General features: G+C 32.5%; 1 protein-coding gene across 1 annotated transcript; it reads left to right on the top strand.

Moving 5' to 3' along the window:
• Positions 1-1,547: 1,547 nt before the first annotated feature.
• On the top strand, positions 1,548-3,550 carry LOC105795115 (S-adenosylmethionine synthase 1). Its single transcript, XM_012624598.2, has 2 exons — positions 1,548-1,716; positions 2,106-3,550. The coding sequence occupies exon 2, from the start codon at positions 2,115-2,117 to the stop codon at positions 3,294-3,296; it is 1,182 nt and encodes a 393-aa protein (XP_012480052.1). The 5' UTR covers positions 1,548-1,716; positions 2,106-2,114; the 3' UTR covers positions 3,297-3,550.
• Positions 3,551-12,751: the final 9,201 nt, after the last annotated feature.

The following is a 12,751-nucleotide window of genomic DNA, read 5'->3' as shown; positions in this document are numbered from 1 at the left end:
TAACATTTATATGACACGAGTTCAAACATTATTCTTCTTTCTTAATATTGTAATGATAAAATGAATAAATATTTGCAAACTTGAGAGTTCTTAATTTCACAACAAACTTGAAAGCTTTTATTTTTGCAAAATTTAAAGGTTAAACGTTGTTGTTACTCCTATACCATACGTAAGTTGTGGATTTAGTTTATGCTTTAATTTGGTCATTCTTAGTCCTTGTACTTTCTTAATAATTAAAGTATAGTCATTATCAAATATAGTCATTAAGTTCATTAAGTTCTATTATTTTCAAATTTTGATGTAGCAAACATATTACCATATGTGTAATGTTTTGTCAACTTGTTATTTACATATTACTCACAAAAAAACCAATTAATGGATTTAATTGTAGTTGTTTACGTTAAGAATGGAATTTTGAAATTTAAAAATTATAAGGATTAAAATGGTCCAATTAGAGAATATGGACTAAATCTATAACTTTACGCATAATATATGATTAATATCAATATTTAATCAATTGGATTTAACTACTACTATTTGGGTTAGGACTGAAATTTTAAAATTTGAACAATACATAGACTAAAATTAACTAATTAGAAAAACACATATACTAAATTTGATCAAATTAAAGTAAAGGGACCAAATCCACGACTTACACATAATATAAGGATTAGTAATAAAATTTAATCATATTTAATTTCATGATATATTTTAAAAATAGACTTGGAAGGTTGATGAGTTTAATATTAAAAGAAAGGCTTAGGGTAAAAACACTTATTAAATTTAAAAAAAAAAATCAAGCAGGCCTAAATTTTCACCCAATTGAGTTTTTATAGACAAAACCCTATCCATTTAAGTTGATGTGACAAATGGTTATGCTAATAGGACATTTTGTCAAGTGAAAAATATTTAAAGTAATCCTAAAGTTATTTAAAATTACTAAAAAAGTAATTCTATCATGAATTTAGATAAATAGACATTTAAGTTTATTTGCATCTAGACATCCATAATCCATTTATTCACTCTCATTCTACATGCTATCTTTTAATAAATATTTAATAAACTAAAAGAATTTATAAAAAATATTAAAAATTATGAAAATATATAATAAAATGAAAATATTTAGATGTTGATAGTATGTGAACTTGAGCTATACATACACGCAATATAATGTGAATGTTGAATTGATTTTTCTACGGAGACTTAAAACAGTTTTGGGAGATTGGAAGTTGGTGTTAAGCCATGGTGGCAAACGGCTCAAGCTAAGCCATCAAACCAAACCATCGGTGATGGTTGGTGAGTGACCGAAGTTTCCCGGTTAAATCCATACAAATGATCATAAACATTACCCAATAACCTTTGTTTTCTTTTGAAGATATAAAATGAAAATTCAAACGTCTTGCTCTCACCAACCCCAACCAGTCCCTCACCATTTCGCATTCCATATCCTGCTAACATCCAACGGATACAATTTTTATCATCTCAAAACTTTTATATCAGCCGTCAGATCCTGATTTTACCAGATTCCTACCCAACTTCAAAAGTAAACTGATTAAACCAGTAACCGGTAACTTCCATTCTCTCTATAAATAAGCACGTTCGAGACCAGATTCGTCGTGCCCTTGAGTTCCGCTTCTATAGAGGTCTGCTCTGCTCAACATCCTATCTCTTTCTCTCCACCAAAGACTCAGATCCACGCGTGAATCTTTGTTCCAGGTTCCCTTTTCTACCTTTTTTTCTTTGTTCTTTTAGTTACTTTGCTATGTGATTTTCGGTAGTAGATTTTGCTTTGTTGTTTTAGTAGCGGCGGAAAACGAGTGTCCTTTAAGTTTGACTGAAGTTCTCGCAGATCTGCTCATTTTGGAGTTTTTCAGTATTTTGGCTTTTGAATATTTTAGGATCTGAGATGATGAGGTTTGATTTAGGATGTTTTAATGTTAAAAAGTTCAATATGTTGTAGAATAAGGCTTTGAGTTGATGTTGTCGTAAACTTGGATCGAAATTTTTTATTTACTGGATCCGTTGTATGGAACATCATTATCGATCTTTCATTTTGTAATCAGAGAAGTAGTAGTAATTGTAGTAAGATTCCTTTGCTTGTGCAGCTTGTTAGAATGGAGACATTTCTATTCACATCTGAGTCTGTCAACGAGGGTCACCCTGACAAGCTTTGTGACCAGATCTCTGATGCTGTGCTCGATGCCTGCCTTGCCCAGGACCCTGACAGCAAGGTTGCCTGTGAAACATGCTCCAAGACCAACATGGTCATGGTCTTTGGAGAAATTACCACCAAAGCTAATGTAGACTATGAGAAGATTGTGCGTGACACGTGCCGCAACATTGGATTTGTTTCTGATGATGTGGGTCTTGATGCTGACAACTGCAAGGTTCTGGTCAATATTGAGCAGCAGAGCCCTGATATTGCCCAGGGTGTCCATGGCCACTTTACCAAGCGCCCAGAAGATATTGGAGCTGGTGACCAGGGCCATATGTTTGGTTATGCCTCTGATGAAACCCCAGAATTCATGCCTCTCAGCCATGTCCTTGCAACTAAGCTTGGGGCGCGTCTTACTGAGGTTAGGAAGAATGGTACCTGCCCCTGGCTAAGGCCTGATGGTAAAACACAGGTTACTGTTGAGTACTACGACGATAATGGTGCCATGGTTCCGGTTCGTGTTCACACTGTCCTCATCTCCACCCAGCATGATGAGACTGTTACAAATGATGAAATTGCTGCTGACCTCAAAGAGCATGTTATCAAGCCTGTCATTCCTGAGAAGTATCTTGATGGGAAGACAATCTTCCACCTCAACCCATCTGGCCGCTTTGTCATTGGTGGTCCTCACGGTGATGCAGGTCTTACCGGTCGTAAGATCATCATTGACACTTACGGTGGCTGGGGAGCCCATGGTGGCGGTGCTTTCTCTGGAAAGGACCCAACCAAGGTGGACAGGAGTGGAGCTTACATCGTTAGGCAAGCTGCCAAGAGCATTGTAGCTAATGGGCTTGCACGCAGGTGCCTCGTGCAGGTCTCCTATGCTATTGGTGTGCCCGAGCCCTTGTCTGTCTTCGTAAACAGCTACGGAACAGGAAAGATTCCTGACAAGGAAATCCTCCAAATTGTGAAGGAGAACTTTGATTTCAGGCCTGGAATGATCACCATCAACCTGGACCTCAAGAGGGGTGGCAATGGCCGGTTCTTGAAGACAGCTGCCTATGGACATTTTGGAAGGGACGACCCCGACTTCACCTGGGAAGTTGTGAAGCCCCTCAAATGGGAAAAGCCTCAATCTTGAAGTCCCCCGTCCGTACTGCCCCGTGCTTTTCTCATCCACGGTGCTGAATAATCCCGATGTTTCGTAGCTCCTACCGGAAATATCTAATCTCATACTTATAATGCCCTTTTTCATTTTCATTTTCTATTTCTTCTTTTATCGATGGTTGTTTTGATTTATGTGTCTTTTTATCAGCGTCGGTGTTGCAAAACTGAATGAGAATTTTGCTTATATTGATGGCATTGGAATTAACAAGCTGCAACATTATGTAGTTATTTGCATGGATTTAAATTGCGGCCATTTTTTTGTTGCGTTGTGTTTATTGCAGTTGCAGACATAACAGATGCTATTGCGGTCACTGTAGATATCGCGGTCGTGAATTTTTTTTTAAAATTCTTATTGTAAAATATAATAATTATAATTATAATTATAAAAAGTCATTTTTAATGATTTTTAGAGTGTTTTTTTTAACACTTAAAAACTTTTATTAATATGATATGAGAACACAACTTTTATAATCATTAATTATTTTTACATTTATTTACAAATTTTTAAGAATGTTATATTAACTAATAACAAAGTAAAACAATAAAAAAGAAAGAAATATTAAACATTTATCATATTTAATAAATTTGAAAGTTTTTATAGATAAAATAATTAAAATTTATACTTGAGAGATGTCTTCAATATTTCTTGATAGCTTTGAAGATGGTGAACATATAAACATTTTATCTTTGCAAAAGGAAAAATGAATAGATTCTTATTAATTATTACTATTTCCTACCACTTATCTCATTCTCATTCTACTTTTATATATAGCTTAACATGCTTGATTCTTAATTATCTTTTATAAAATATACTCCATTAATTTATCTAAAGATATATTTTAAATGTTTTAATATCATCAAAATTAATAACATTAACAAAAATTTTCTTAAAAAAAAAACATACCTTACAAATAATGGTAGTGGTACGATTTAGTTTTCACTAATTAGTGGAATGACGAGGAAGATCAGATCCTTCACCTTCATTTTGAGAGCGTTCTGGACTTGATTCTCTTGGCTTTTGTCCAAAAATATATCCAAAAAAAGTAACATTTTCACCTTGGTTTTCATATAATTAATATGGAGGATATATTTGAGGAGGAGGATACATGAGAGGTGGAGGTGGGTGATAAATTGGTGGTGGAGGATGCATTTGAGGCTGGTATGGCACACCATAATTAGGAAATGGTGGATAATAACCATATGGTTGTGGATAACCATGTGAAGGTTGAAAATATGAAGGTTGTTCTGGTGGATAAAAACTTTGAGTGCTAGTAGATGAATCATTATACCCAAGGTTACTAGAACTCGATCTCCTACCAGATGAAGAACCTATAGAAGTATGCTTATTGCCTTTTCCTTTTGATGGGGCTCTAGGTTCACTTCTATCTCTACTAGGTTCAGGAAACATATTTCCATCAAACTCTGATCTATCACGGAAATGTCCACTAGTGGTACCAACCCCATATTCTCCTCCATACTGACTAGAAGACCTAATTTCACCTTTATCACCACTATATCCATCATCCTCATCAATTGGACTTAAACCACCACCATCGGGTCCATCGCCACTCTGACTTGGCATTGAATTAGAACTTAAATGAGACAAATTTTGTTGTTGAGATTGATCAACATCTATTTCATCATCAGAGGTATCCACAGGCAACACATCGGCATTTTCACTATCTAACAATGGATTCTCTTTCTCATGAAGCCATTCTGATAGTGGATCAACATCTTCAAAGATATGATTAAGGCTGATAGGATTAAAACTAGCGTTTATATTATCAGTGCTCATTCTTTTTTTATGCATTATCTGAAGCCTCATATTATAATAGGTAAACACTAGTTTCTCAAGTTTTTTATACTTTAACCTATTTCTTGCTTTGGTGTGAATATAACTAAATGTGCTCCAATTTCGTTCGTAATTTGATGCTGAAGTTGTTTGACTAAGCACTTTAATTGCTAATTTTTGTAATTCGAGAACACATTTGCCGTATATTATCCACCACTCATCTACATAATATTATTTAAATTTCAAAATAACTTCAAAATGTACAATATAATTAAATAATATAAATTAAATTAAATAATTTAATTAACTGTTTACCCAGATTCATTTGCTTCCAAGCTTTTTGTGCTTGTAGAGTACCGAATGTCTCATGTTTATCTCTGAATAGTAATAACTGCATAAATAAAAGATAGAGTAAAAAAAATTCTATTTCAAATTATGTAACTAAGTTACAAATAAAGTTACAAATAATAGTACTTGAATCTAACTCGATTAACCATTCGACTTGAATATCAAGAGAAGGTTCTAATCTTTCAATTATTGATCTTGTACCTTCTAATGTTTCTATTAGTACATTCTCGAATGCTCCACCCTAAATTGAAATTGAGGATTGAGAAAATAACCTAAGTATAATTTATAAGAATATCATCAAATAATAATAATCTAAAGCTCAAAATAATAAAATATAAAAATAATTCTTAATTATATGAAACATTTTATCTTACCAGCTGAATGCAAGTCGGAATGCATAAAATTCCATCTACTATCAATAATCTTTTCTTACTCGGTGAAATATCGACAATCTTGTTGAATTGCTCGTTTAGCTCTATCAACAGCTTCATAAATAAAGCTCATTGTTGGTTTTTCATCACTATCCACAATTCTCAATACTTTTACTAGGGGCTCGTAAACTTTTATGAGGTCATTGGCTTTTTTCCAAAAATCTTTTCCTAAAACAATTTTTTTTGGCTTCATAAGCAGGCCTGGCTTTTGCTGTCCCCATTTTGATTCTTTAAATTCCTATATATTCATAAGAAAATTTTTAAAATAATATAATTTAAATTATTTGGAACTAATAAAATCATTAAAGGTTGCTATATTTAAGTAATTATATTAACTAATTATAAAATACTGACCTTTGAATTAAACATTTCTCTCAGACCTTGCTTTTGTCTTGTTATCTCTTCAGATTGAATGAAATGAGTTGCAAATCGAGTAAGAGCGGGTCGAAGTATTTGTTCCCTTGTGTATATTTCTTCATCAAATCAACAATCCAAATGTGATTGTATATAAAGCAAGTCATTTTCTTTGCCTCATCTAACACTTTTTCTACACTGGGCTTTTTCCCAATATCTTCAAGGCATAAATCTAAACAGTGAGCTGCACATGAGGTCCAATATAGATGTTTTCTTTTCAACATTAATTTTTTTCGAGCAGCTTTCATTGCTGCCTCATTATCAGTCACTATTTGGACAATGTAATTTTCTCCAATTTCTTCTACAACTGAATCTAACAAACAGTAGTAGAATTCAACATCTCTACTACGGACACTTGAGACATCTACCGATTTCTAAAAAATAGTTCCTTTACTGCAATAAACACGGAAATTAATGATGTGCATTTGTTTCAAACTGTTGGTCCAACCATCACACATTAGAGTTGCACCCAATTCTTTCTAATGAGTCGTTAGTCCATTTACCCAATCACGAACTCTTTGATACTTTGACTCCAAATACACATCTGAAACCTCAAAAGGTGTTGGGAGCTTTACACCTTGTCCAACTTCTGTTGACATTTGAATTAAGTTATACAACTATGGAGAGCTTGCTAATTGAAAAGGAAGTCTTTCATATATTAAAAATTTAGATACCGCTTCACCTATCTTTCTTTGGAAACTCTTTAAAAAAGAGTCATTGACCTTTGGTTGCTTTGAACTTTTGCTTCTAACCAATTCAGGTATAACTCCCCTTAAGGTAAACTCAGACTCACTTGGGATGAATTTACTTGTTCTTTCTCTATTATATTCTCTAGTTGATCCATGAGGAGATCACCCTTCTTCATAAATGTTATCCCAACTACTAGTACTTCGTCTGAATTCTTCCCTTCTATGCCACTCGTGTTGTGATTGGGTACTTTCTCGAGTTGCTTGCCTTATAGCAGAAACCTCATCAATGAATTCCTCGTGTTCATCCTCCTCTTCTCCTCTTTTTGTCTATTTTCTTTGTGTTGCTTTCTTTTAGTATATTCATCATACTTTCTCTAATGACACCTGTTAATAAAATAACACTTTATATTATTATCAATTATATATAATCTTTATTGATAAATTTACAATAACATTTAAAAATAATAATAAAGTATCACATACCAGTAACATTAGGGCATGGTGCAACATTGCCGGTTTTATGAGCAATGTGCTCTTTAAATCGTGTTATTCCTCCTTTCACAACTTTACCACAAAGTTTACATATGATATTTCCTTTCGCATTTGGCACTGGAGTTCCAAAGTGCCAACCTATATCATTACTTGGTGCACCCTCCAATCCTTTAGTTGGGAACTCTTCACGTGGTGGCATGCTTTATTTTTATTTATATATAAGAAATATAAAATTATATTTAGAAATATAAGCAACTCATTACTTATATTATCAACAATATAATACAAAAAAAGTAAACATCATTAACATGAAAAATTTAAATTTATTGCATAATCCATACATAATTTATTTATTTTTAAAAAAACAACAATACACCACAACCCATTATTACTTGGTTCCAAAGTTTTTGGTATAAATAGTTTGTTTTGTTCCATCTTAATAAAATTTAAATTCAAATTGGATCAAATTTAAAATTCAAGTTTTTCATATTATGCAAACTAAAATCAATAGAGATTTATCCAATGTTGAATTGAAGTCATCTATCGGATTTGAAAAGAAAAACACAATGAATTAATTTATCTTGATTTTTACTTTTTATAATACATGTCATAAGTGATGGAGGCTATAATTTTTCATTAATTTTGTGTGTAACCTTAAGCAAACCCCAAGCAAAGAGAGGTTATAATTTTTCATTAATTTTGTGTGTAACCCTAAACAAACCACGAGTAATGAAAGTTATGAAATTTTAAATAATAATAAATAATAAATAATAAATAATAAATAATAATCATTATAAATTATAATTACAATATTAATTAAAAATAACATATAAAGTAAAATTATAAATCTAATAAGATTGAAGCTTTCATATTAAAAATATAATAATATGATTGTTGTCAAAGTAATTTTCATTTTCAAGAAAATCTCTCCAAACAATTCTAACTTATTAGTCTATAATTTTTAGTGATTTTTTTTGAAATAAAATCAATGCATTAAAAGAGGATATTTAATAATTAGTACACTAATCAACAATTGATCCTAACACCTGTCAAGACGGTGCCTCGGTTTTGCCTAAGAGTAAATGAAAATAAAAATGAAAAAATAAAGGAAAAAGGAAATGAAACGACAGAAACGCCTCTGTTCTTAAATCCCTAAACACACAAAAATTAGAAAGAAGAAAAACTGAAGAGAAACTCTATCATCCTCTCATCTGAAAACTCATATCCTCTACTTTGCATATCAAATTCTTGGAATATGCTGGTTGTGCCTTCTGCCTTCATCCCTAAAATCTAAAGACTATATTTGCAATGTAGATTCAAGACATGCAAGCAAGAATCAAGACAAAATTTCAGGTACTTACTTGAAAATTATCAATCTCTGAATGTGCAAGTGATCAGGGCAGTGTTTGCTTTTCATATTCAAGTCCTCGCTTTCATCTGCTGCTGTGTTGTTTGCCGAAATATGAGAAATAGAATTTCATATTTTCTATTGCTTTTGAGTTTTGATTGCTTTTTTCTATTTATTTGGACTTCTTTTTACTTTTTTTGATTGAAAACTCTCTGATTTTACAGGTAGGGGAATATATTCCTTTTTGTTTCATTGTGTTTCTGTTGATTTTTGTTTAGGGGAGATGGATTTTTTTTAATTTACTGTAACAGAAAATAAGGAGAATAGCGGTCCGTTATTGCCACAATTGGCCGTTACCAGTTAAATTGCGGTCGCGATCCATCGCTATCGGTGTGACTCCGCTTCACACTGTTATTTTCTGCAGTAGCAGTTTCGGATGGCGCCGCTATTCCGATATCGGACCGCTATTTAAATCCCTGGTTATTTGTACTTGGGGATAAATCCAAATCATTGTTCTTAAGCTCCAACCTTTATTTATTTATTTATTTCTTTTGGTTTAGCCGTCCATTTTTCCACATTCTAAGCTCTTAAATTTGGTTTTCATCGATGGCGTTTGCTAATGTTTGATAAAGTGAAAGGCATAGACAGTTGAGAACATAATTATAGATTGTGTTTCTTTTAAAAAGAAAAAGGTTTAAGGATCTAACTTTTTTTTTTGACAAAAAAACACTTCTAATTGAGCCTTCTAACCCCTTTAATGATTGATTGTTAAAGTGTATGGTTGTCGTTTTTTAATATTTTTTTGGGGGCTTTTGTCTGACAAAAAAAGTTAAAAATTATAAAATTGATAGAAAATCATAAAATTACAAATATATATATAATTTATTAAAATTAAAAATATAGAAACGTGTAAAAATTATAAAAGTATAGAAAATTATAAAAATATATAAAAGTTTAAATTCTTTTTAATTTTATATATATATATATATATTTTAATTTTATATAACCTTAAGTGCTCGCTTGTTTTCTCAATCCATTTCACCATCTTAATTTTGCAAATCAAAATACTGCATTTCCTTTAAAAAAAAAAAAAAAACCCGCCCCTTTAATTGTTTTAAAAAAAACGTCATGTCTGCAATTTGTTAATGGATTAACAGAATTTTTAACAGCATCCACTAATTCGAACAACTATCTTAATTAAAATGACCAAAATAAGAATGACACTATTTTAGAGTGACTTGTGGTCTAAGTTACCCTTTAATTTAATATATCATTTATTCAATAATTATGAATCTCTACCAAACTATTTTTGAAATGATATCTCTGCCAAACTTAAAATATTTAAATAAGTAAGATTTTTAAAATATTATAAAATTGATTTTAGTTATAAAAGTAAAAAAATATCATATACTATTAATAAATATAAAACACTAATTCATTTTCACGTTTTATAAGTTATAAACGATATGTTTTTATTGGCTGATTTACTGGAAAAAGGCCTATTCTTAAAAAATAATTACGAAAATATGTCACTTTTGTTGAAAATTATGAAAATGGGTTGAAAATACAAAAACGCGTCTAGCTGGTGTCGTTTTCAGGAAAAAATCAAAAAAGCACTCTAAAGGAAAATGCATCTAGGTTTGCGCATTTTCCCTATGTTTTTTTAAGGTTTTAATTGTTTAATTAGGGTTTAAGGTTTATTAAAGTATGGTTTAGGGTTAATTAAATTAGGGTTTTAGCATTGCATTTAATTTTAAATGTTTATTAATTAGTATTATAGGGTTTTAAGAAAAATGATTATTATTAGGGTTTTGGGTTTGTTTAGGGTTTTGGATTTTATTGTTAAAGTTTTTAGTGTTCATGAATTAGGGTTTAAGTGTTCTGAAAAAATAATTTTGACGAGATGGGTTTTGAAAAAATAATTTTGACAAGATGAGTTTTGAAAAAATATCCCAGGATTCCCGAGATATCTAAAACGTTTTTGAAAAATGCCCCGAATAGGGGTTGAGGTTTGTAGAGAAAAAACGTTCTAAGCAGATACACTGTCAACAAAAGAACTGAAAAGCTTACAACTGGACGCCCTTTTCTGTATTGCTATTGATAGTACGTCCTGCTTGGAGCATTTTTTTTCTCTACAAATTCCAACCCCCATTATCCAGGGCATTTTTACAGAAACGAGTGGTATGTTATCCCTTGGGCTATAAATGACCCTTATTTCAGCCTCTGTTAGCATAAGTTGGAGCAATAGAAATTGAAGAAGTTCAAAAGAATAGAAGTTCGTAGGGAAGGTATAAGTTGGAGCAACAATACTATTTGTAAAAAAAAAAAGTAAGCATAAGCATTGATTTTTCGTGTTAATATTTATTTGAAGTATTGTATTTTTTGCATAATATTTTTGTTTTGAACTGCTCTCGATATATAATTTGGTTAAAAATGAGTGGACAAATTAGTGCTATTATTTATTATGATAGTAAGGTCCGTGACACCGAGAACAGCGTGGTTGTTTTATCGGAGAACATAGCGCGATTGTCTTTTAACCAGAACATAGAGTTACTAGAATTTTGAAAAATAATTAGGTGAAAAATCATTGGATCTATGGCAATGTGAGTATCGCCTATTAAGTATCAATTTTGTGCTTCGGTCGATCTCGTGAGGTATGACACATTCGATATCAAAGGTGCTCAGGGCTTAGAGGCGATGGTGCAGACGCACATCAACAGTGGATCACCATTTCTTGAGTTATATGTGGAATTTTTAAGGCCAAATGAAGGACTTACGAATTCAACATCTCTTTCTATTTGAGAGGCAAGAACGGTTGAAAATGTCGATAGTGAAACCACTTTTTTAGAAAGTTCCCATTATGATATCTCGAAATCATCAATGGGAAGACACTCATCCGTCTCGGCCTTAGATTTCAATCATGGGAGGCAAAACACTGAATTATCAAGTTTTGGTGGTAAATCTAAATACACAAAACTTGCACGACACTCAGTTAGTGGATGGGATATGAACCTTGGTGGGTCAATGTTCAATGCTGTAAATACTTACTGGGGAATGACAACAACTTCCAGTGGTTGGCAATCAACATGTGATTTTAGATGTTTCGACATGTACACGAGAAGGATTGATGTACTCCCTACGACGCCCACCGACGAGGGGACCTCCAACATGACAGATGTTGGTGGGTCCGAGAATGAAGATGGCAATGAATCAGGTGTAGATCCACCCCAAGAGCTCGGTGCTGGCGGTTCAGAAGTTACATTATTTTTTAAACTAGAGCCTGTTCCAACTGAACCAAAAAACGGTGAATGGGGTGAAGATGAAGAAGAAGAATATCCACAATTCATGGCATATTCGCATCCAGCCCACATGCATAATGTTGATCTATTGTCAGAGGATGAGTTGGAGTTTGTAGACCTACCATACAAGAGGCCTGGCCACGCAAGCCCTTCATTGGATTCAGGTAATTTGGAAGTAGGTAGGGAGTTTTACAGTAAAGATGGTTTTCTTGCTACATTGAAGCGATACAGCATTAAGAATGTGGTTAAATTCTACGTGGTTAAATCTAAATTTGAGAAGTTCGAGGCCAAGTGTGATGTGAGACAGTAGATGCGCATGGAAAATCATAACTTTTATTAAGAAAAAGACGAGGTTATGGATGATAAAAAATTTCACCGATCTGCATACGTATATTGCCTCTGGTACAATATCATTGGGTTTTTAGGGTTTTAGGTACAGTTCCACTTAATTTAACGTATTCGTGGGGTTGTAGGTGTTTCACGTGATCATCTGAAGTTGGATCCAGATATGATCATGGGCATAATACGACCGATGGTCAAAGCGGATCCAAGGACTGCTATGTTCGTTTTAATTGCAAATATTTGTAGCCAATTAAACTACATGCCTTGGTATAGC

Source organism: Gossypium raimondii, chromosome 7 (genome assembly GCF_025698545.1).
Source record: "Gossypium raimondii isolate GPD5lz chromosome 7, ASM2569854v1, whole genome shotgun sequence".
Taxonomy (NCBI): Eukaryota; Viridiplantae; Streptophyta; class Magnoliopsida; order Malvales; family Malvaceae; genus Gossypium; species Gossypium raimondii.
The sequence above is the reverse complement of the archived record's forward strand: the minus strand, read 5'-3'. Positions and strand labels throughout refer to the sequence as shown.